This window comes from Gymnoscopelus microlampas, assembly GCF_963454915.1.
Source record: "Gymnoscopelus microlampas genome assembly, chromosome: 9".
NCBI lineage: Eukaryota > Metazoa > Chordata > Actinopteri > Myctophiformes > Myctophidae > Gymnoscopelus > Gymnoscopelus microlampas.
The window spans coordinates 34,212,334-34,239,040 of record NC_139946.1 but is presented as its reverse complement, the minus strand read 5'-3'; the positions used below and the strand labels follow the sequence as shown (position 1 = coordinate 34,239,040).

Below are 26,707 nucleotides of genomic sequence, written 5' to 3'. Positions count from 1 at the left end.
AGAAAACACATTTCACATAATGGAAAAGTAGGGACAATAATTCTCATTGGTTATTGGACAGAACCTGTGTCAATCATAACCTATATGCATTCTTGGATACAGGTCAAAATGTATATTGAAAGATGCTTTCCGGAACAAATCTACTGTAACTTGCTTAATTCCAAACCGATGTCTACGAAATTAGCCATATTAGCGTTGAGTGAGCTTGTAAATCAGCTATTTTTGGTATGAGGTTGAGATTTTGACTTGCCCATTGCTGTGCTTTGCGTCGTGTTGTGAGCTTGTCGATCTGCTATTTTCAGCGAAAGCTTTCCCCACAATAACAGAAAACAGAAAATACACTAGGATAGAGCCCAGAGGGACTTCGCTCAACCACATGGGGTTTAAGTGGTTAAATGCAGAGGACACATTCCAGGTACAGGTACTGTATGAGCAAAATGTACTGGGCCCTTCCCATGTTCCTAGTATTAACCCATTCAATCTACTGTAGTAACGCATCTACAAATGTCTTCTAAAACTGTTTTCTGAAAACCTATATCAGTTTCTATATCAGTGGTACTCAAACTTTTTCATGTCAAGGATACAATTACCCCCAAAGATTTGCATTAAAAAAATCCCTTTGAAAATAGATATATTCAAATATTTGCAGATTTTTCAAAAGTAGCAGATCTACAAGCTCATAGCGCGGCACTCGGTGCCACACAATGAGCTTGTATATCTGCTATTTTTGAATAGCCAAAGTATAAAATAATGGTCATAGATCAAATCTAAAATGATACAGATGCGTTCCCGGTCTTAATAGGTTAATAGTGTTTGATCGCAGACATCTTCTTCCTAAACAACAGGTGATAGTAATCCACTTGGTAGTTGATTATCATCAATGACAACAATGGCTAATGAGCTGTCGCAATGTGTCATATTCTATGGCAAAACATGTCAGGGGAATAGCATATATTATAATGTGATTCATGTGCCTATTCATTCTTGGAAAACTTCCAAGACTTAAGACATTTGTCATACTTTTCATCCCCCAATACATCTTCTCCCCAATGTAGTCTTTTTGCCAAATCCCCTTGAACAGTGTACGACATGGCTCCTGTCGCTGCTAAACCCCACTATAGGGTGTAGACAACCACATGCCTTCTCCCACACACAGCCCGTTCTTTTCACACGACAGTGTCAGTGAGGGGTTTCACACAGACGGAGCATAACACGTGATTTACACTTTGTTGTATGCCGGTGTCCCACGCCTGGAAATAACTGATCTACAAGCTCTTGTGTGCTTGTTGATCAGCTATTTTCCGGGATGGGACAGCATCGTACGACTAAGTATAAATCAGGCTTAGCGCTTGCAGAGAAACACACCATCTGAACAGGTGCCCCCCAACCAACCAGTAGGACTTGCCAGTGCAGCGACAAGGACGCGATCCCCCCCGACGGCTTTCCCACCTGCAAACACTGGCAGTTGTGTTGGGCTGGAGCAATTCCTCCTGAACCGCGGAGGAATCAATCCCCAGTCTTCACGGACCGGTGGTGGAGACTGCCACTCCTGGCACAAATCTCTGCCAGGAGGTATGCCCTACCTCAGTCTGTCTGTCTGTCTGTCTGTCTGTCTGTCTGTCTGTCTGTCTGTCTGTCTGTCTGGGTTTGTGTGTGAGTACAAAAAGGCACTGGGCAGTGGGCAATGGGCGGAGGGATATAATTAAGGACTGTCATAATGACATCATTACATGACAGGCTGTATGGAGACCAATCGTTGGACAGTGAACACATTGAGAAGTAGCGTGGCATGTTGTCATCACTAGGACAAACATGACTATATAATGTTAGAGCATAATACATTACAATGTGTTTGCATTGACCCTCCCAGCCACACATAATTCTCAACCGATTTCTGTCATTACACGATGCTCTGTGTAATCTGCAAAGTGTGATTGTTAATGCTACGTGTCAATTACACCTGTCAATCAATGGTTGCACTTGCAATTTGAAACTGAAACTGCACTTGCGATTTGAAAGTGAAAGGTTTTCACTGCCCCCTGGGAACAGTTGTTTTGAGAGTTCTTCACGAGAGGAGGTAAGCTATATAATACCGTTGTTTCAGACACTCTTACTCTACACTTACTCTACAATTTTTTATGATGATTTTAAATTGATCTTACGGCATACTATTCTGTCGACTACATTATGTAGTTCAATAGGCAGTGAGTTTGCCATTTGTTGGCATATGTTGTACTGCGTGTTAATTGTATGTACTGTTTGTATGCTGTATGTATGCACTACTGTATGTTGTCATTGTATTTTTAACAGCAGATTTCCTTTCCGGTCAATAAAGTCTATCCTATCCTGTCCTACCCATCCATGGTTACATTTGTACGCTCTTAGTGTTAATCTAACACTCCGAATTTTACTGTGCACATGGAGTGGCTGCATTAGATGGAGCTTCTAGTGTTGTGTCTGCTATTAGCCTCACTGGAGAACTTCAGGGAGGAGACACAACGTGTTAGCACAGCTCATTCATTCAGAGGACAGGAAGAGAAGAGAAGAGAAGAGAAGAGAAGAGAAGAGAAGAGAAGAGAAGAGAAGAGAAGAGAAGAGAAGAGAAGAGAAGAGGATGGCACTCAAACTGGGACAGAGACAAAACGAACAGCACTGATTCGTCTCCCCTGGGTTTTCTCTCTTTCACACTACGTCCCCGTGCTGCCATTGCAAATGCTCATAGGCATCAAACAGAAAGTTTATCACGGTTAAATTAACAAGTGTCATCTCCATATTCCACTCATTGTGCTAAACGCTTTTATGTTTATGTAAAGCCTCTCTGAAATTAATATTTCATGTTTATGTGCATTTTCACCCAATTTTTTTTTACTTTATTCTCGCAAATCATTAAGCTGTCTGTTTTTTCTTTCTTTCTTTTTTTTTCGGTCACACAAAAATCAAAGTGAAAACAATGTCAGTCTAAGTGGGGGAGGCATACACCCCAAAGACTGACAGAGGATAGGGGATAGCAGAGTTGACTTTGCACACAGCAGAGTTCTTTGCACCGGCTTTGAAAGGGAAAGAAAGAGACACAGAGAGAGGGAGAGAGAGAGAGAGAGAGAGAGAGGAGAGAGAGAGATGCAGCGGCAAACATTTTTTTAATGAGATGGAGACACCATCGCTGGCGCTTTGTTTCCTTAACGTTCGGGGGGAAAGCGGCCAATAAAGCGACACAAGTTCAAAGTTTCACGTTTACTCCAGAGTATCAGATGGCAGAAAATGATTCTTCTTTAAAGGTGCACGGTGGTAATGAATTAGCTCATCAAAAGGAACACCAAATAGCGGCGGTAGTACATGACAAAAAAACAAGAATGTTGCGCGCTAAACGATCAGCGTGACTGTGATTGTGGATGACGACGCAAACGGAACAGCCATCCGATTCGAGGCGGCGGGGGGAGAAAAAAAATTAGACGTGTGTTCAATAATTGTATTTTGAATGTGGCGCCGAGGCAGAGTCATCAGGTATGCCACTGCAGTAATGGCTCTGTCAGACTAATTAACCCATTGAGACCTGAAGCCGATTCTACGTGTCTCCTAAATCTCAACAGTATTCTGAAAAACGTTTGTTTCTATATCGGTGGTTGCTCAATCTTTTTCATGTCAAGGACCCCCAAAATTATATGTATTTGGCCGCGGACCCCCATCAAAATGTTTTGTTCCAGGGACCCCCCAGAAGCAAAGATTTGAGTTAAAAATGTTCGCTTTAAAAATATATATATTCAAAGATGTGCACACTTTTTCACGATTTTTCAAAAATAGCAGATCTACAAGCTCGTAGCGCGGCACTCGGTGCCGCGTTATGAGCTTGTAGATCTGCTATTTTTGAATAGCCCAAAGTGTAAAATAATGCTTTCTTAGCTCAAATCTAAAAATGACACAGTTCCATTCAATCCGGGAACGCATAGGCTACTATGTCCTTTTAGATTATTCTATACTTTGGCCATTCAAAAATAGCAGATCTACAAGCTCATAGCGTCGAGCTTGAAGATCTGCTATTTTTGAAAAATCGTGAAAATGTGCGCAAATCTCTGAATATATATTTTGTAAAACATTTTCGATCGAGGGACCTACAGAAGCAAAGATTTGAGTTACAAATGTTCATGTTAAAATATACATATTAAGATTTGCAAAACGATTTCACGGTTTAAAAAGAAAAGAAATAGCCGATATATACAAGTTCATGAGCTTGTAGATCTGCTATTTTTGAATATAGCCAAACAACAAAAAAATCCAGAGTGACATAGATGCGTGCCCGGATTGAACGGGTTAACTATTACAGTTTGAGTGAAGCTAACGAGATACGTACAGGCATCAGAGAGAAGGCCAGGCTCTACAGGTGATAACCCTATTTGGCTGTGACATTTTTTAGTGTAAAGTCACAGTGGCGGTGATGAGATCAAAGCCAGAGAGTCCCCCATTGGGTCCAATTAGAACTATAGCATTGTAAGAGGAAGAGGGGGGGGGGGGGCAGTGTGTGGGTAGCGAGTTGGTTGGGGGGGAGGGGAGGAAGGGAAGAAAAAAAATACTGTTGAGTTATGATATTCATAATCTATGCGGAGAGGACTTTCCAGTATAGGTCTGTTCCCCGTAGCTGTGATCTTTTCAATTTACATCAAGGGAGGGATGGCCGGGTGGATGAAAGCGGGGCGTCCGGGACGCGGCAGCCAGCGGAGGGCAGACACGGGGCCTCATTAAGGCCTGGCCCAGCTCAGCCCCCAAACAGGGTTTGAAGTGCGTCACATAAAGAGCACGGGGTCAAAGGTCAGACACAGAACAGATCTCCATTTAACTCTCCAGCTGGAGATGGTAATTAGCAGGTGCAACGATGATCCCTCTGCCCGACTGTAACGGATGATACCACTGTAGGTGACACCCGGCGCGTGTGTGTGCACGTGGTTGTGTATGCATGTGTGTGTGTGTGTGTGTGTGTGCGTGTGTTTGCGATTCTGTCCAAGCAAGCGTGTATACAGATGCTTGAAGCTCACGCAAACTAAGACACACACATTCTTGGATAGTCTGACAAATACAAATCTTTTGTCATAGCCGATTATAAAAGGTTGACATATCAAAAGCGTCTTTTATCCATTAAAGTCATAGTTAAGAAACTCTCACGATCAGTTCCAAAAAACAAAACGAGTCAAATTTTGCCAACAAATATGCCACATAATATCTAAGAAACGAAGAACAAAGTCAAATCAGTGTTCATTTGTAACTCTGGACTCTCCAAATGGACCCCTAAATATTTATACACTCCCGGAGTTAACCCATTAAGACCTGGAACTGTGTCATTTTTAGATTTGAGCTAAAAAGCATTATTTTACACTTTGGGCTATTCAAAAATAGCAGATATACAAGCTCGTAGCGCGGCACCGAGTGCCGCGCTACGAGCTTGTAGATCTGCTATTTTTGAAAAATCGTGAAAATGAGTGCAAATCTTTGAATATATATATTTTTAAAGCAAACATTTTTAACTCAAATCTTTGCTTCTGGGGGTCCCTGGAACAAAATATTTTGATGGGGGTCCGTGGCCAAATACATATAATTTTGGGGGTCCTTGAAATGAAAAAGATTGAGCACCACTGATATAGAAACATACGTTTTTCAGAAAACTGTTGAGATTTAGGAGACATGTAGAATCGGCTTCAGGTCTCAATGGGTTAAATCAACACTCAGGATTCTACTGTGCTGTAGAGACTGACAGAGAACAGCATAACGATTTTCAAGTAACCAGCTCCTTGAATGTAGTATATTTAGTAATGCCGTTAGCAACCAGCGTACAGTACTGGATATAAATCTCCAAAATAACAACCCTGACACTCATGTACTGTATGTGGTAAAAAATAAATAAATAAAATAATTTAGGGGGGGGGGGGGGCTTCTTGCAAAAAAAAGAATGTTTTGTTTAAGATGCTGTCCGGGGAGTGAAAGCCACTGGGACGCAATTAAAGAACTACAAAGAAAAAGAAATAGTTATGAAAATCTCCCACTTTCTTTTGATGTGCTGAAGTCTGAATTGTACACACACACACACGGACACACTCACGGACACACTCACTCACACACACACACACACACACACACACACACACACACACACACACACACACACACACGGACACACTCACACACACACACACGGACACACACGCACAGACTTCGACAAGAAACGCAGAGATGAGCACACACACTAGCCGATGCATGCGCACACGTACATTATGTGTGTACAGTATATACTGTAAATGATGTGTGTATACTGCAGACCGCGAAGAAGAATAAAGGTGCATACGATTACGTCTACACACGCATGCCATCATGCACGCACACACACACATGCACACACACACGCTCTCGCAGAGGTAATGCGCACACCTCAGCATCTGTGGTGGTGTGTGTGCTCGGAGTCAATTTAAAATACATATTCTGTGTCTTTGCTACGTAAATGATAGACCAATTAATCGTCGACGGGAGGAGAAAAAAATGAAAGAGCTAACCCTTCAGCACCCTGTTCGTTATTTTTAGATAACTCGCCGTTTTCGCCGTTTAAACTGCACAATCACATGGATATTACTAAGTTATTATTAAGCCATTAAGACCGGGGATGCGTCTGTGTCATTTTATATTTCTTTGGCTATTCAAAAATAGCAGATATACAAGCTCATAGCGCGGCGCCGAGTGCCGCGCCATGAGCTTGTAGATCTGCTATTTTTGAATAATATATATATTTTTTTTTCAAAAGACTTTTAGGATTTAGAAAACATTTTTAAGAATCGCCTCAGGTCTTAATGGGTTAAGTAGTTGGGGAGGAGTTAAATGAAACGAATCGTCTACATCTCACCCCGTGATATAATAAATGATAACTCTATGGTGTGATTATAATAAACCGTTCAATTAAGGTATTAAAAGACTATGTATACGGTATACCAGGACGCGCAAACCTTAGATGCACATTCCTTTACACAGGGAACTTATGAAAACGGCTCTGCCGGGTGGAAAACTTGTATGTCCAAAACTTTACTACTTTACAGGACATGGAATGGATCCAATGTAGTTATTATTTAGTCACAAGCTCTTGTTAATACTTTTCGTTGGTTGAATATTTATAAAACCTACAGACAGGCAGACTTAATCGCTTCCAACCTGGTGTTCCTGTTTTGGGCATGTCATTAACCCATTAATACCTGGAACGCATTTGTGTCACTTTAGATCTCTTTGGCTATTCAAAAATAGCAGATATACAAGCTCATAGCGCGGCACCGAGTGCCGCGCTATGAGCTTGTATATCTGCTATTTTTGAAAAATCGTGAAAAAAATGTTTTTTGATTTTTTTTTTCAAAAATCTGTTAGGATTTCGAACATTTTTAGGATCGCCTCAGGTCTTAATGGGTTAAGTGAAAATGTTCAAAACTTTCAATTATCATTATTATTGCTATTATTATTATTATTATCATTTTCTTTTTTAAATAGAACAGCAACATGTTGTGAGCTTTGTAGATATATTTCGTCATACGACAAAGTATAAGATAGGGCATTCAATTATGACAAAAACATAAATGAAATATGGAGATACAGGGTTTCCGTCCGACAGCAAAGAAATGCATTGCAACACATTCATCAGTGGAAATTAAAAGACAGGGAGGGGGGAGAGAGAGCGAGAGAGAAAAAGAGGCTGAGAAGGTACTTGTGTGTGTGTGTGTGTGTGCGTGCGTCCGTGCATGTGTGTGTGTGTGTGTGTGTGTATTAATAGGGTTATCTCATAGCGGTGAGATACTCCCCAGTGTGGGGTTACTTTGTCAAGCTGACCTCCTATTGCATCCGAGCGGGACGAGCAGTGAGTTTTGCATACATAATTAAGTACGGCTAAATGTCACCTCTCACTTCAATAACTAACACAGTGGGTGCTGCTGCTCTCCCCTTTTTTTTTGGACTTCTAATCCAGAATGAACCCTGAGCACAAAGCCGGTGTCGCAAAAAAGAGCCGTAGCATTTAAACTCCTCCTAGCAGCAGTCTTTGAGGGCTTGTGAACGCATGGGGAGAGCGGCCGTCTGTGCAGCACGCTTCAATGGCATTAATAAACATCAACTTTTTTTTTAAAATACGCCGTCCACAATAATGCTCCTAATAAAGCTAAGGAACGTCCGTATTTCGGTTGCTAAAAATATAAACTCGATAACAAATACATGAAATACATCTGCTTTTAAGCATATTCCCGTTTATATTCCCCTTGCGTTTGAGACTACCTGAAGGTCCTATTTGTTTGTTTATTATGTGTAGGCCTATTCTCGTCTTATTTATTTGTTTATTTTTAGTATTTTTTATATTGCCATTGCACCACTTTGTACCACTTTTTATTTTCTTATTTTCAGTTCGGTCAACGTTGATTGTTTTAACCCATTAATACCTGGAACGCATCTGTGTCACTTTAGATTTCTTTGGCTATTAAAAAATAGCAGATATGCAAGCTCATAGCGCGGCACCGAGTGCCGCGCTATGAGCTTGTAGATCTGCTATTTTTGAAAAATCTTGAAAAAAATATTTTTTGATTTTTTTTCCCAAAAACTGTTAGGATTTAGATTTTTTTTAAGAATGGCCTCAGGTCTTAAAGGGTTAAATAAACTTGCCAATAAATGTCAATAAACTTGAGTTGACTACAGTGGGTTAAAGCACTGTGCACAGTAAAAAACCCTGAGTGCTAATTTAACTGGAGAGTTAAATGAGCACTTAGGATTCTACAGTGTACAGTACCTGAGATGGAGCAAAGCTGGTTGAGTATTATCACAGAGCCATCTTTCCAGTGAGTACAGTGAGTGTGTGAGGTGGTGTAACAGTAGTGCTGTAGGTGGCTCCCTCACAGTAGGAGCACAGTGGTTGAAATACATAAAGTCCGTTGACCCCATCGGGAGGGACACGTCTGGCAGCTGGCGGATGCTGACCGACAAAGCAGAATACGGTGAGTACTAGTGAAACTTTTCTCATAAACTAGGTCTGAGTGTCAGTCAGGCTGTGTGCGCACGTGTGCAAGTGTGCGAGTGTGTGTGTGTGTGTGTGTGTGTGTGTGTGTGTGTGTGTGTGTGTGTGTGTGTGTGTGTGTGTGTGTGTGTTCGCGCGTGTATGTAGCTGATCGATGAACGTTCCACGTCAACAATGGAGTGTACTGTAGTAGTTCTGTCTGTCTGTCTGTCTCTGCCTATGGGCAAGTACTGAACAATGTGTGTGTGTGTGTGTGTGTGTGTGTGTGTGTGTGTGTGTGTGTGTGTGTGTGTGTGTGTGTGTGTGTGTGTGTGTGTGTGTGTGTGTGCGTGCGTGCGTGCGTGCGTGCGTGCGTGCGTGCGTGCGTGCGTGCGTGCGTGCGTGCGTGCGTGCGTGCGTGCGTGCGTGCGTGCGTGCGTGCGTGCGTGTGTGTGTGTTCGTGCGCGTGTACGGGCTTGCGCGTGTGTGTGTGTGTGGCGGCGTGCAATCTGTGTGTGTTCGCCTGCTGCTTGCTGGCAGCAGATGATGATGTAGATGTTGTTTTTCTGAGACGTAAGCCCGACTCCAAATTAACGCGGCGATGTTTGATTAAGTGTGCCAGGTGATCTCAGGAGAGGCAACGCCGCCGCAGACGCAACCTCAGCCCCCTCGTTCATTTGTAAACTTCCACATGTAGGCTTGAAACGCATAGGAAGTAGGAGTGTGCACTCCGTAAATCCCCCCCCCCCCCCTTGATTGGGAATACAAATGATCAAATGTAAAGGAGGCTAGGAGTGCATGGGTACACCGTGTCAGCATAGCAGCGAGAGGCAGAGAGGGTGGGGTTGTGGGGGAGGTGGGGGGGGGGGCAAGGAATTAGGCTGTGATCTGAAAGGATAGCTCTGAAAATAAAGATGTGCCTCACCTTGAATAGAATAGAATAATACATGAAAAAAGAAAATCCTCCCATCACTGGTTTGAGATCAACCGGTAAGATCGGATTAAAATATGTGTATATGTGTATATATACACATACTAACATGTTGCTGCATATATCCGATTCCGTTGCGCAGCGTTTGTCTTCAGAATGAACATGCGCGGCTAATTTGCTATTCTTGGATATTTTTAATGACGAGCGCGGTAAACAGCTACGCGAACCAAAAGCCAATTATAACTTTATCAGCACAACCTTCAGTGCAGAAGAGAGGACCTGCATATTCGGGGGAAAAATAAATGAACACTCCTTGATCTTCCCCGGAAAAACCATGTTGTTGTTCTTTTTTTTTTCTTTTTACTGAATATTTCTTTTCAGGATGCCTGTCAACATGCTGATTTGAATGATACCCAGCACAGTCCCTTTGAAATGTTCTATTACTAGTAATTGCATAAGTAAATCTTGAAACTTTCAGCATTTATGCAAAATACAAAAAAAAAGAGAAGAAAAAAAACAATGCTGAAAATAATGCAGTGATAAATCATCTCAGAAACATGGCTTAAATTCTGGAATAGGTAAGTGTTTAATCATCTGTTGTTAAAAAATGTCAGATAAGACAAATAATAAAAGAAACGGTTCCAGACCGTTGTTGTAGTCATTGCAGTTTATCCATCTGCACCCATTTCAAAACTCTAAAAAACGAAATATACTATTCAAAATAGAAAATGTGTCTTTTCCCCCGCACTTTATACTTTAAATACAATAAGACACGCAGCTTCTTGTTGAAAGTGTAATAACTGCCATGAATGTAAACACCCTGATAATGAAATACATCGATAAAGATGTATGTGCATGCCATGTATGCCAAAGGAGACAAATTCAGTACAAAAACACAATTAACGGCAAACGGCCATCGACTTTGTCGCACTCAGACGCTTCTAATAAAAAAAGGACGCCAGAAATAATTCTCAAAAGCCTGCCGCATCCTCTGTCAGCCCCCTTTACACAGTCACTCTCTTTATTTGCCTTTTTTTGTCAAACGGAACCGCTACTGGCATGGTAGCATTTCTAATAGTCAATAAATCTAAAATATTATGTGTGAAATTGGGGGAAAAGGCCATTAAGGGGCGTGGACCAGTGGAGTCAGCGTAGGGGTCCCGTCTGAAAGAGCAACGGCTAATTCAGCACAACTGTGAACTCTGAACCTGCTTAACCCATTGAGACCTGAAGCCGATTCTACATGTCTCCTAAATCTCAACAGTTTTCTGAAAAACGTATGTTTCTGTATCAGCGGTGCTCAAACTTTTTCATGTCAAGGACCCCCAAAATTATATGTATTTGGCCGCGGACCCCCATCAAAATATTTTGTTCCAGGGACCCCCAGAAGCAAAGATTTGAGTTACAAATGTTCGCTTTAAAAAAATATATATTCAGAAGATTTGCACACATTTTCACGATTTTTCAAAAATAGCAGATCTACAAGCTCGTAGCGCGGCACTCGGTGCCGCGCTATGAGCTTGTATATCTGCTATTTTTGAATAGCCCAAAGTGTAAAATAATGCTTTCTTAGCTCAAATCTAAAAATGACACAGTTCCAGGTCTCAATGGGTTAAAAGCAAAGACCACTGGTCAGCCCCGGCCCGGTAATACAGTCCACATGTACTCACAGCCTCCACCGCCACAATTAGGTGCATCTCTAAAGACTCACTTAAATCAATATCAGAGTGCAATTTTTCCCCTCTTACGAAGACTTAACTTGAAACATGCACGAGAGAAAATTGCCTGCGGCCTTTAACTTTTATTACGTTCTGCGCTTTCTATTGAGAGAGAGGGAGCGGCTGGTGGTGGTTGGGGCTTTTTTGGAGTGTGAATAACCATGAACGCGCGGGGTCTTGTTTGCTTTTCAGTTTCACACTGAATAAAGCCGGAGTGATAACCCTTTAAGACCTGGAACGCATCTGTGTGTCATTTTAAGATTTCTTTGGCTATTCAAAAATAGCAGATCTACAAGCTCATAGCACGGCACCGAGTGCCGTGCTATGAGCTTGTAGATCTGCTATTTTTGAAAAAAATAGTGAAGATTTGTGCAAATCTTTGAATATATATTTTTTAAAGCAAACATTTCTAACTCAAATGTTGTTGCCTCTGGGGATTCTACAGATTTCTTCTAAAATCAGTTTGAAACAGTTTTCTGAAACACTTATGTTGCCATAATATCAGTGGTTCTCAAACTTTTGCATGTCAAGGAGCCCCACAACGATATGTATTAGGCTGCGGACCCCCATCTCAAAATATTTTGTTCCAGGGACCCCCAGAAGCAAAGATTTGAGTAAAAAAACAATTGCTTTAAAGATATATATTCAAAGATTTGCCAAAAAAAATCACGATATAAAAAAAAAATAGCCAAAGTGTAAAATATAGATAAAGTGGTTACACAGATGCGTCCCCCGGTCTTAAAGGGTTAAGTAGCCCAACGTTACCGTGAGAACTGGGGGAAGAAGAAATGAACAGTGGATTCTTAGCGGCTATACGGGGGGAACGACGCTGCGCGGCAAACACCGACCTAGTCAGGAGGAAAGCGCTCAACATTAATTAAGATTTTCAGGCCTCAGTCTGACAAACTGAGCAATGCCTCAAACATCTCCTTGTGTGTAAACACAAACATCAAATGCCACGTGGCACGTCCTCATCGCTAACGAGCAAACTAACAAGGGACCTGGAATTCCACTCAATTAGTACCTGCGCTCTATCCTTATTAATCTACTACCCCCGGTGAAAAGATAACAGGAGACACAACGAAATATGAAAAGGAATGGGTGGTGGGGGGGGGAGAGAGAAAAGAAAAGAGAAGAAAAAAAAGGAAGAAAAACAATTTGTTACAATAAATATATTAATGCCGGTGACGTTTCTGTTTCAGGTGGTGTAATTTGACATGATATGCAGGGTATGTTCTATCATTAGTCAGTGAAAAATGGTGAGAAGAGGGGGGTTGGTTGGGGAGGGGGGGATCAAAGCAAGAAAGCTCTGAGGCTGCCACTTAATTTATCACACGGCAAAGACAAAGGCTTTCTCTCTCTCTGCCTCTGTCGCTTTTCCAAAGCCCTGGCTCCCTTTTTATGACAAACTCAGTTTGCAATTTAATTTAGGATTTGAGTCCCAAGGCACAGTAAAGTACACAATCAGCCAGGCAGGCAGGCAGGCAGGCAGCGAGAGAGAAAAGGTAGCCGGGCGGGCGGGCGGGCGGGCGGGCAAACAGGCGAGGAAGTAGTGTGTGACTGGTACAAGCAGGCAGACAGACTTCATGACGATCAACGCCGGCAGGCACTGAGCTAAGGTGGCACGTACTGTATATACACCAGCCAACAGGCAAAAGGAAGAGAGACAGTAAGCAGCATGAAAGGCGGGCGAGCGAGCAAGGCATTAACCCGTTAAAACCGGGAAGAAACCGTGGCATTTTAGATTTTAGTTATATACAGCAGCAACATACGTTTTTCAGAAAACTCTTAGAATTTAGAACAGTGGTTTAAAACAGCGATTTAAAAAAATAGCAGATAGGCCTATACAAGCTGCTACACTTCGTGAACATGTTTGAAAAATGTTGAAAAATGTTGAAAAATGTTGACAAATGTTGAACATAAAGAGAAAATAAAATGTTCTCTTCAGATGGGGGGGGGGGGGCAAAGGCCAAATACATATAAATTTGGGGGTCCTTGGAGTTTGAGAACTACTGATTTATACGTCATTGTGGAGTCGGCCTCAGGACTTAATGGGTTAAGAAGAAGGAAGTCACAGGGAAGACAGCATTGGGCCGACAGAAGGCTGAGCGGAAACACAGGGAGAGCCGGGTTACGTCTCCCTGAGGTGAGTTAGAGAGTAGCTGGACCAGGACTGTCTGCAGGCCCAAATGCTAGAGCTATAGAGTTAAAATAACACCTTGGATTTCACAGTGTAGGGTCCTGGTCATCCCTGTAAGAGAGTGTGTCCACAGCCTCAGCAGAGGAGCTTTAATACCCCCAACCCCCCCCCCCCCCCCACACACACACACACACACACACACACACACACACACACAACTGGAGAGAACGACTAAACAAACAGATTCCTGCATCTACAAAGAGAGGGATGACAAGCACGCACGTGTGTGCGTGTGTGTGTGTGTGTGTGTGTGTGTGTGTGTGTGTGTGTGTGTGTGTGTGTGTGTGTGTGTGTGTGTGTGTGTGTGTGTGTGTGTGTGTGTGTGACCCTGACACCGTAGCGACGCTTCCTGTTGCACTGACCGGCATCAGCCCTCCATTAATTAAAGAGACGCTGGCGCTGGCAGGTGGCTTCACTGCCCACACTGGTAATTGGCTTCTTTCCTCTCTCTCTCTCTCTCTATCTCTCTCTCTATCTCTCTCCCTCTCAAAACTCACCCATCGGTGCCTTTTCTCTTTCTCCCTACCCCTCGCCCCCCCCCCCCCCCCCCCTTCCAAACCCCCAACTTTGCAGACAGTGGGCAGACAGGCTCGGTGAAATAATGATTAGAATGGATGGAGATGAAGGGGGAAGGCAGAAGAAGCACGTGTTTTTTTTCTTTTTTTTTACCCCGGTACTTTTTTTTATACCCACAAGCCTCTCTGATGGTCGGGGGGGGAACGCCACTCGCCTTCGGGGGCCGTCACGCGAGGCGACGGGAGTTTACTTTAGACGGAGGCAATCTGAGGAGCTGCTACTGCAGCCATTAACCCTTTAAGACCTGAGGCGATTCTTTAAAATGTTTTCTAAATCCTAAGTTTTTTGAAAAAAAATCGAAACATTTTTTTTTCAAGATTTTTCAAAAATAGCAGATCTACAAGCTCACAGCGCGGCACCGAGTGCCGCGCTATGAGCTTGTAGATCTGCTATTTTTGAATAGCCAAAGAAATCTAAAGTGACACAGATGCGTTCCAGGTCTCAATGGTTTAATGATGAGGGGAGGGGACAGAACGCCGCTTTGACAAGTTTCTGCATGTGTGTGTGCGTGTCTGCACAACGTGTGCATGCATTTGTGAGTGTGCGTGTGCGTGTGCGTGTGCGTGTGTGTGTGTGTGTGTGTGTGTGTGCGCACATGTGAGCAAGTGAAAGGGCAAGAGAATGTGCATTTGTGTAAGTGAGAAGAGGTGTGAAAACGAGGAAAAACGAACTGTGTGTGTGTGTGTGTGTGTGTGTGTGTGTGTGTGTGTGTGTGTGTGTGTGTGTGTGTGTACAATATAATGAGACATAAAAATATGAAGAGCTTCGGAAGGCATGTGTGGGCGTGCGTGTGTGTGTGTGCGTGTGTGTGTGTGTGTGTGTGTGTGTGTGTGTGTGTGTGTGTGTGTGTGTGTGTGCGCGTGCGTGCGTGCGTGCGTGCGTGTGTGTGTGTGTGTAGAACTCACCACATCACTGGGCAGGTTGTGCAGGTCATCAGTGGGGCTCTCCAGTGTGTTGGTGTCCATGTTCAGAATAACCACGTCCTCCAGTGAACGACCGCGCACTCTCTATGACACCAAACCAAGCAACACGACGCAACATCAGCACAGTTCTCACATTAGAAAACCCATCATCACACTCCTTACGAGAATAAACCCTCCGCATGCACAACTTGTATGGCACCACTTAATCTAACTACTTTCACACTGTCGTCCCTATTCTGGTCATGTCCAGTGGCGTGCACAGACATTTTGAGGGGCAGGTGCTCAAGTAAATCATACTTTTTTTTGTTTACTTGGTCTGCTCTTTTTTCCCTCTACACCTATACCTCTTTGCCAAAAATAGCAGATCTACAAGCCCACAACGCCTCGCGCTGCGAGACGTTGTGGGCTTGTTGATCTGCTATTTTTTGGCTAAAGTTCTCCTCAGAAAAGGGATGCTAGGGTTCGAGTGGTTATGGTAAAAAGAAAAATCATATCACATAAAGATTTTGGCGGACCCCCTGTAGTAACTCTGAGGAACCCCTAGGGGTCCCGGACCCCCTGTTGAAGACCCCTGCTGTGGCACTTCTGGTCAAGAGGGCAAAGGGCAGGTGCTCTAGCGCCACCTAGAGTCTATCTGTGCACGTCCCTGGTCATGTCATTACTCATTACAGGCTAAATGTTTCCAAAATGTCAAAGGGTTTTTAGTTTTTTTTCATGTTCAAAAATAGCAAAAATTGCAGATTTACAAGCTCACAACGCATAGCAATGCGAGGTGTCATGAGCTTGGAAATCGGCTATTTACGCGATTCTTCAGACGACAAAGTATGTAGGGCTTATGTAAGTGATTAAAAATAAATAAATAATTACTAAATAATTAAATTCTGTTATTGTCATTGAAGGTGACACAAAACATGTTTGCAACTCCCATTTCAATGCACTAAAAATAGAAAAGAATACACAAGAACTGAAAAAACTAAGAAAAAACTATGTACAGATGTAAAATGTAGAACTAAAGTGGCTATGGTGCATTGACGTAATCTCAGTCAGCACAGTGGAGCTAATGTCATTTCCTACACACGCTGAAGTTCACAGCATCACTTTCCATATTAACATTGGGAGAGAGAGGGAGAGAGAGAGAGGGAAAGAGAGAGAGAGAGAGAGAGAGAGAGAGGGAGAGAGATGGTTGTTCATATTCAGGGACGTGCACAGATAGACTCTAGGTGGGTGCTAGAGCACCTGCCCTTTGCCCTCTTGACCAGAAGTGCCCTTTTTTCAGTTTACAGCAGGGGTCTTCAACAGGGGGTCCGGGACCCCTAGGGGGTCCTCAGAGTTACTACAGGGGGTCCGCCAAATCTTTGTGTGATATTATTTTTCTTTTTACCATAACCACTCGAAACCTAGCATGCCTTTTCGAGGAGAACTTTAGCCAAAAATAGCAGATCTACAAGCCCACAACGCCTCGCGCTGCGAGGCGTTGTGGGCTTGTAGATCTGCTATTTTTGGCAAAGAGGTATAGGTGTAGAGGGAAAAAAGAGCAGACCAAGTAAACAAAAAAAAGTATAATTTACTTGAGCAACTGCCCCTCAAAATGTCTGTGCACGCCACTGGGAGAGAGAGGGATAGAGAGAGGGAAAGAGGGAGAGAGAGAGAGAGAGAGAGAGACAGAGACAGAGACAGAGAGAGAGAGAGAGAGAGAGAGAGAGAGAGAGAGAGAGAGAGAGAGAGAGAGTGAGAGAGAGCGCGAGAGAGAGAGAGAGTGAGAGAGAGAGAGAGAGAGAGAGAGAGAGAGAGAGGGAGAGAGAGAGAGAGACGGTTGTTCATATTGTACTGGGGGCGGGGGGTATCTCATGCATAGACAGTCCTCAGTGTTATAGATCCTTTTCTGTCCCCTTTTCACACTCTGGGCCCTATTTTGCTTGTCTTAAGTATCTTATGACCTAACTTAAGACCTGGAGTTCTGTTTGGCCACTCTAAAGCTAGCCTCGTTCCCAGCCTTACTCATCTGCCAAGAGAAAAGCCTGGTCACGACCTAAAGCAGAGAGTGTCTAGAGGGGGCAGGACTTTTCCCCCGGGAAACGATCTTTTTCGACCAATCACAATACTTGTTTCATTCACGGAGAATGTAAACAGATCTGTAAAGCGTCGACGTCATTTCCTGGGGCGGTACTTCCACCAAATTCTGGTACTTCTGTTCAGACACTCAACCGGCTAGGTCTTGCCCAGAGCGTTCAAAAGCCAAACAGCATCTGTGCTAAAGAGTGTGTGTGTGTGTCTTGCGTCTATCAAGTCTTCTATTTAATCAGAATTTTAGTCACAAATTATGTCATTAAAGGGAGATATTTCAGAGCAGAGACTGTGCACAATTAGAATCAATTTCTTGGTTCTACTTTTGAAGACACCATTGAAGGTTATTAAAAACCTACAGTATGTACTGTTCACATCACATCATGTCATGTATATTTTACAATAAAAAGGCAGAAAGCTTGCTTTGCCTTGTGATGGTGTCACTTCAACTAGTGTGAATGTGAAATAAAACCGGAAGTTTTGCCTTTTGTCTTTATTTGACACTTAAACAAATGATACTTCATTGACCGAGGTCCAGAACGGGTCTGTATATCCAACCACTTTACAAATTTTCGCCTCTTCGCCAAATCTCTTCTACAAGCTCTCTACGTGTCACAATGTGTCGCTATCATGACACATCTAGAACAGGGACGCTAGGGTTCATGTACAGTAGTTGTTGTTGTTGTTCCCCAGGTGCAGCAGGTGGGCCATCACACACACGGCTGTTCTGAAAGAGGGCCCAGTCAGGAGAAAACCACGGCGGTCACATTTTAAAAAACACATCTCGTCATCACGCACCTTTACGCCACTAACAATGAAAAATGGCGCGCGGGGGAGAAAAATATTAGAGCATCTTTACTGTAACGCATGCACTTCCGAGAAATGAAAAATGGCGCGCGGGGGCGAAAAACACTCCAACATTTTTTTAATATTTTTTTCCGCGGCCCTCATGCATCAACAACAACAACAACGACGTTGCCGCTGCTGCTGTGCTGCCGCTGTGCTATGCAGTGTGCATCCTGATGGCAACAAATTCAACAATTATTTCAGTGTGGTGCAGAATGCAGGCAGGTGTAGGTGGGGGGGGGGGGGGGGGTTGCACAGCGGAGTGTGTGTGAGAATTTCTAGTTTGTCACTTTGGTGACAGCCTGTGCTGCTAAGACTCACATGCTGATCTGGACTAATTATGTAGTGGCGGAAAGGGGGGACTGTCACGAATGGAGAGTGTGATAAATACTGCCACTGCCGCTACTGTCAGGCAAAAATCACACACACACACACACACACACACACACACACACACAGACACACAAACACACACACACACACACACACACACACACATATGAACAGACACAAACAAAAACACACACTCATGCATGTCAACATACATGTGCACAGTATGTGTATGCACTTTCGCGTGTGCGCACAAACACACACATACATATACTGTACTCACGTGCGCGTGCGCCCGCCCGCACACACACACACACACACACACACACACACACACACACACACACACGGTGATGGTCTACCCCCCCCAATCAACACACTGCCTTTCAACAATGAAGCGGAGAAGCTCTTTGTTTGCAAATGCCTTTTCCTTCCTGTTTCACTGAGTCTTTTTATCCTGCTGGTAAAGAATGCACAGAAGGAAGAGGGGGAAAATCATTCTGTCCATATTATTTTACATTTTGGTTCAGAGTGCCGGGACGTGAAATATCGCTTCGTTAAAATTCCCATTGCTTCTGACTGCATTCAGGAGCACCGTTTTACTACGCCAATGGCAGGAAGATATAGCATATCACATGTGTCTGATCAGGGAGGAAGCAATATTCACTTTTTTATAATGTACATTGACGGAACCCACACTCACAATACTTTCTCTCTTCTCCCTGTTTACCTTTCTCCCTGGAAACCTACTGCAAATTATCTGTGAATTTATGATCAAATTTGGAGTTAATCTAGAGACCAAAATAAACCAACATTGGTGCCTATGTAGAGTTGGTTATATTTGAAGGCAAATGTTCACCCACACAAAGAATATAATTAGACAAAATTAGACATGCACGCTACACGTGTGTGTACACACACACACACACACACACACACACACACACACACAATGATCTAACATACCTCAAGTAGACTCAGATGAACTCCTACCAAGTATGGCATGGGGGCACTGTGGAAAAAGAGATGAAAGCCAAGCCATTAGCAATATCACTAATGAGCACTAAATTCAGTTAAATCATCTACTTAATAACAAGTCGTTTAGTAGCCTCGCCCGACATGTCACAATTTACACTCTCATCTATGAATAAAAAAGAAAAGGAACCACAAAGAATATTGGAGCATATTAAAGGTAAAATATCCTGTAATGAACATTGTTATTTTGCAACAGTTACACTGTGCAGTTGTTTTTGTTCCCGGACTAACTGCATTGTACGCCATCCTAACAGTAGGCGTAATGTGCAACGAGCTACAGACATAAGCTGAGAAGCATACTATGGTCCATATGTTGCTCCCTCCCCTAGCCCAGTCGCTGTATGGCGTGGAACGCCTGCTGGGTCCAACTTTAATGATTGAAAACACCATTAGATCAACTGGTGTGTGGAGGCAGGCCAGTAACATGGAGGCCATGATCCGGTCTATCTGAGCTAGGGAAACGCCACACTTAAAAGACTGAAGCAAACAGAACAATAAAGTCCCTACAAGACCACTTGTACTGTAGTTATTACACATACACAGTAAAAATCACCAGTGTTAATGGGTGAATTAGCACTGATTATTTCACTGTGTAGGTGTAGGACATGATTTTGCCATTCATTCTGAACCCGTAAGGCATTTCATATATAAAGGCTTATACCAACTGATTCAGTGCAAGGAATCAGTCAAAACATTTCATATCATTTATAACCACTTCAACCACTACCGTAGGAGCAGCAGTACTACTACTATTAACTCTATTAAAACTGCTAATAATAATAATTGTATCATTATTTAACAGTTAATTAATGTATTGAATAAGACACTGAAAGTGTAGAACCATTTGGAATTTCAGGGAATGGGCTCTATAGGAATCAAACCAATTTCTTCCCAAGGACAAAGTGTGTGTGTGTGTGTGTGTGTGTGTGTGTGTGTGTGTGTGTGTGTGTGTGTGTGTGTGTGTGTGTGTGTGTGTGTGTGTGTGTGTGAGTACTATATATATATATATATATATATATATATATATATATATATATATATATATATATATATATATATATATATATATATATATATATATATATATATATAAAATTATTATTATTATTCCACTTTCCACAGTGACTTTAACTAAAATGTGCATGACATGTTACCTTATATGTTGTCTGTTAGTTTATGTTATCTTATCATGTGATCTTGTGTTGAACATTGTTTCATGTCTTTATCAGAATGTTTAAAACAAGCAGGACTCAACTGTATTTCAAGCCCTGTATTTGCTCAGGTCCAAAGCAAAGAGGCACTGATAAACAACAGGCAGCTGTGGAGCAGCGACACGAGCAATCTGCCCGTGCCCGCTACGCTTGTACAGTATGAGAAGCCGCTATTCACAATCATGAAGGCTTAATCGCGTTAGCTCTCTTCAGTGAAACAACCAGCAGGCCTGTAGCTGCGTCTCTGCACTGTACCCCCCCCCCTTACCATTACCACCCCCACCCCACCTCGACCTCTGCCTTTTATATGATGCTCTGCGGCACCAATAGAAACACATGTATCTGATACAAACACACACACACACACACGTTTGTATTACCATACTTGTGAGGACAACAACGTTTTAGGACGATGATTTTAAATCAGCGTCTTTTCCTTATTGTATGTAAGCCTAACTCCCCACGTGTTTTTTTAAGCATAAAACAACTGTTTGTCTTGTGAGGACCAGGAAAATATTGTTCTTATGTCTATTTTTCAAAATCTACTGTACCTGGCCCTCACAAGTATAGTAATAAAAGTACACACACACACACACACACACACACACACACACACAAAAATCATTGGCTAAATCTAATTGTGCTACCTACTGGAGGACACCCCCTCGTGATTGAATAAGATAGCGATGAGTCTTCACAGCGTGTTGAGAATCACATTGTATTGACAGTGATGAACGGCTACTTAACCACTTAACCCATAAAGACCCAAGGCCCATTCTATAAATGCCTTCTAAATCACAGTTCTCAAACATTTTCGTGCCACAAACCCCAAAAATGATATGTATTTGGCCACCGACTCCCATATGAAAATGTTTTGTGCCACGGACCCCCAAAAGAGAAGATTTGTAAAAAAAATGTGTATAACGCATCATTAACATACTTATAAGGCATTATAATCTGCTCATAACCCTGTATAATCAGATTTATAAGTGCTCATAAATACTCATAATGCTTTATAACCATAACCACAACACATTATAAGGCATTTTATAATGACTTATACGTATCAAGTGTTATAATACTTTAATTGCTGCCAAATCTTTTTTTTTTTTTTCAAAACACTTTCAAGATTTTTCCAAAATGTTCAAAAATAGCAAATGTACAAGCTTGCAGCGCGGTACAAAGTGACTCGCTGTAGATCTGATATTTTTGAGAACCACTGTTCTAAACCACATGTATGTTGCAATATATATATATATATATATATATATGCTTTCCCGGTTTTAATGAAATTAACCCTATGACCTTCGTTGACCGGGGTCCCACAGGGGTCTATCCTTGGCCCCAATCTTTTTTTCCTTAAAACCAAAATCGCCTTGTGAAAAAATAGCCGATCTACAAGCTCACATCGGCTATTATTGCCAAACGTCCATCTGTTGCAGAATTGTTCACCTATTCTGACATGCCCAGAACAGGGACTTTAGTGTTCATGTAGTTGTATCCCTTCACAGTAAGATACCGTATTAGCCGTCAGCACAGAATCAACACAAAGCCGGGCCATTTTTTTTGTGTGCACTCTATCATCCCATTTCTGTAAATTACATTTGGTCTATTCGGTGGTTGTTGCCGTTTTGTTTGGATTTTTCCTTTTTCTTCTTAAATATGGCGAGCATTTGAAGTCGGAGGATTTGTAGACGAGCCGTCGCTCTCGCGCTCCCTTCGGCTTCAATCATGTCCATTCAGATTTGGTGGATTTGCGTTGGATGGATGGTAATGAAGCCCTGAGAGAGGCTGAGACGAGCTTTGCTTTAGCTGCACCGCTATGAAATATGGAGGAAGGTGATCGGGCCTGTTCATTATATGGAGCGGCCACACAGGAGAAGGAGGAGGAGGAGGAGGAGGAGGAGCGGCGCGTGAGAAATTGTGAGAACCACCAGAAGAGCTGGTGGGAGAACTCGCGAGCAACGCGTGAACATGTGTGTTCACGTCCACAGTAATGTATAAGGTTTAACCCAGTAAGACCGGGGACGCATCTGTGTCTCATTTTAAGATTTCTTTGGGCTATTCAAAAATAGCAGATCTACAAGCTCATAGCGCGGCACCGAGTGCCGCGCTATGAGCTTGTAGATCTGCTATTTTTGGAAAATCGTGAAAAAATATTTTTTACATTATTTTTGAAAAACTGTTAGGATTTAGATTTTTTTTAAGAATCGCCTCAGGTCTTAAAGGGTTAAGCTGTGTAACTGTAGCACACTTAACACTACGCCCTGTGTGTATGTGCGTGTGCGTGTGTGTGTGTGTGTGTGTGTGTGTGTGAGAGAGCGTGTGTGTGGCTGTCACCTGACAATCGACGATTCAAGTCACAGACCCCTCAGTCAATAGAGATTCTTTGATTCAAGCAGTGTTTTTTTATGGTTTTATTTGCCTGTTGATTCACTCTCACTAGCGTCAAGTTATAGTTACTAATCAAGTTAGAAATAGTACTAATAATGATCTTACAAGTTTTCAATAGGGTTAATGGAAGTGACTTGACTTGACTAGACGTTTTTAAAGGAAATCCGATTTCTATGGAAGCCATCTTGGCGCTGGGTGGAAGTAAAAAGCAGTGGACTTGGCAAAACTTCATATTTACGATATGAAAACCATGCACTCATGACCCATTGTACACTATGTACAAACACACTTTGGAAGAGCGTTCTCTTTCGACCTTCGTAGCAGTGGGCGAGTCGTGCTCATGCTGGCTACAGAACTAACTATACTGTACTACACACAATCTGCACTGTCTGATGCATGGTAGTCAATTAAAATAAACTATTTTTGCCGTCATGTTGTCTTATTTTAAACACTCAGAAAATGTTCATATGGCTCTGTAGCACTTGACTATGTATGGTCTAAATCAGCACGGAAATGCTTGCAAATGTGCTATTTTGTCATTAAGTCTTTATACTGTATATATATGTGTGTGTGTGTGTGTGTGTGTGTGTGTGTGTGTGTGTGTATGTGTGTGTGTGTGTGTGTGTGTGTGTGTGTGTGTGTGTGTGTGTGTGTGTGTGTGTGTGTGTGTGTGTGTGTGTGTGTGTGTGTGTGTGTGTCCAGTATTACCAGCAGTAGTCCAGAAGATGAGGGGGCAGCACAGGGATGAAGATGTGTTGCCAGTGCATAGGAAACAGCATGGCAGCTGCACCGTGGACGCAGGCAGTTAACTGCAAGGAGACACAAACACACCACACAGGACATGATCAAAATTCAACACACACACACACACACACACACACACACACACACACACACACACACATGCACATACGCACACACACGACAGGACAAGATCAACACACACACAGAAAATCTCAACTCTGTTAAATGAAAACTTAGTGCTTACTTTTAGTTTATACTCCGTTGCATGATAGGGTTGCATGGCAAAAATAGCCGATCTGCTGTTTTTGACACGAGACCATCGTACGACAAAGTATAAATCAACTGGATGTAACAACAACTGTAACAACAACTGAAATGTAGTGGAGTAGAAGTAAAAGTACTTGGAAATACTCCAGGAAAGTAAAAATACCTCAAAATTGTACTTAATAATAATAATAATAATAATAATAATAATAATAATAAACTTTATTTGTATAGCACCTTACATGACATGAAATGCAGCGCAAAGTGCTTTACAGAGCAATAATAAAATTAAAATAGGCAATACAGTGAGGACTTAAAAATCAACCAAAGAATCAGCTAAAAGCAAGAGTGAAGAAATAGGTCTTGAGCTGTGCTTTAAAGCTATCGACAGAGGATGCCTGTCTTAGGTGTAATGGGAGTTTATTCCACACTGTCGGTCCGTAAAAGCAGAATGCTGCTTCACCGTATTTTTTATATGTCATTGTAGGCACCTCGAGCAGGTCAGCACTTGAAGACCTGAGGGGCCGGTTTGGAACATATCTCTCTAGGCAGTCATAGAGGTAGGAAGGTGCCAGACCATTTAGAGCTTTATAAACCATTAAAAGAATTTTAAAATCAATCCTGAAAACAACCGGGAGCCAGTGTAGTCAAGCTAGAACTGGAGTGATATGTTCTCTCATCCTAGTTTTAGTTAAAATTCTGGCTGCCGCATTTTGAACAAGTTGTAATCTGTCAGTTGTTTTCTTTGGCAGGCCAGAGTAGAGTGCGTTGCAGTAATCAAGCCGAGAGAAAACAAAAGCGTGGATCAACGTTTTTGCATCGTCTAACGACAGATAGTCTCTAATTCGCGCAATATTTCTAAGATGAAAGAAAGCAATCTTGGTGACATGATTAATGTGTGTATTAAAATTCAATTCAGAATCGATAATAACCCCCAGGTTCTTTACTGTGGTGTTACTTTCTACAGCCAGGTTACCAAGTCTACTTATTATTGATTCTCTCTGCTCACTAGAGCCAATTATGAGAACTTCTGTTTTATCCTCATTTAGCTTAAGAAAATTCTCACTTATCCAGCATTTTATACTGGACAGACAGGTCAACAATGGGTCTAGAGCGCAGGGGTCGTCTGGAGCTACCGAAAGATACAGCTGGGTATCATCAGCATAGAAATGGAAGTTCACTCCGTGAACGGCGATGAGTTCTCCCAGCGGTAGTATATACAGGGAGAACAATAAGGGACCCAGAATTGAGCCCTGTGGAATACCAGAACAGATGTCGTGTTTGTCTGAGTCAAAGTTAGCTAGACTGACAAAATAGCTTCTGCCTGAAGCACAGTAAGTACAGTATTGAGTAAATGTACTTAGTTACTTTACACCACTGCAGATATTACACAATGACATGTGTGATAGCGCTGTTGTGTTGTGTTGACGCTGCAGTGATGAACACACACAACCCAGTAGCTATACCACCATTAAAAGATGAGAGGAAACAACAGGTTGAAAGGTGATAATGAGACTCCGGACATGAAGCTGTTTTAACCTAACATGGGCAACAACATGAAGAGAGATAACATACAGAGAGGAAGAGAGGGAACGAGTGTAGACAAGAATGAAAAGAGGCTGAGCTTTAAAGATGAAGAAAGAAACAAAGAAAGAAAGAAAGAAAGATGTTTATTTGGCTGGGTCACCCAGATGAAGACTATTACTACTACCGCTGCTAATTCAATACTTCAAATGGGAAGTAGAATATGTAATGTACTGTTGGCTAGACTCAACACGAAAAAATAAACTCAAAATAAACTCAAGAATCATTATAAAAGTTTTCAATGTAGAAAAAGTTTTCGCGTTCAAACGCAAAGCAAAAAACAAAGGACGCAACATCACGGAACCAGAAGAAACCCCCCACCATGCCACTGTACATGCATTTACAGCGGAGAGCTCTGGAATAATTAACCTCATTTACACACAGAGAATGAAGAACGATCCACATAAAGAACAGCCATCAGCGTTCAAAGGCGCAATGTCAGGCTGAGATGAAACTGGTGCAGCAAATAAAAGTCACTGTCTCCCATTGTCTTAACCCATTGAGACCTGGAACTGTGTCATTTTTTAGATTTGAGCTAAAAAAGCATTATTTTACACTTTGGGCTATTCAAAAATAGCAGATATACAAGCTCATGAGCTTGTATATCTGCTATTTTTGAAATTTTGTGAAAATGTGTGCAAATCTTTGAATATATACATTTTTAAAGCGAACATTTGCAACTCAAATCTTTGCTTCTGGGGGGTCCCTGGAACAAAATATTTTGATGGGGGTCCGCGGCCAAATACATATAATTTTGGGGGTCCTTGACATGAAAAAGATTGAACACCACTGATATAGAAACATGCGTTTTTCGGAAAACTGTTGGGATTCAGGAGACGTGTAGAATCGGCTTCAGGTCTCAATGGGTTAAAGTATACGTCTCTCTCTTGACAGCCCAACC

General features: G+C 42.3%; 1 protein-coding gene across 4 annotated transcripts in view; it reads right to left on the bottom strand.

Moving 5' to 3' along the window:
- The window catches only part of dennd1b (DENN/MADD domain containing 1B), a 158,487-nt gene that overhangs the window by 41,824 nt on the left and 89,956 nt on the right, over positions 1-26,707 (bottom strand). For all 4 annotated transcript variants that reach the window (XM_084067680.1, XM_084067683.1, XM_084067681.1 and 1 more), the window contains 3 exons: positions 23,923-24,023; positions 19,541-19,586; positions 15,317-15,418 (listed from right to left, as the gene is read on the bottom strand). In XM_084067680.1, the coding sequence (XP_083923806.1) occupies positions 15,317-15,418; positions 19,541-19,586; positions 23,923-24,023 (249 nt within the window). The remainder of the gene's footprint in view (positions 1-15,316; positions 15,419-19,540; positions 19,587-23,922; positions 24,024-26,707) is intronic.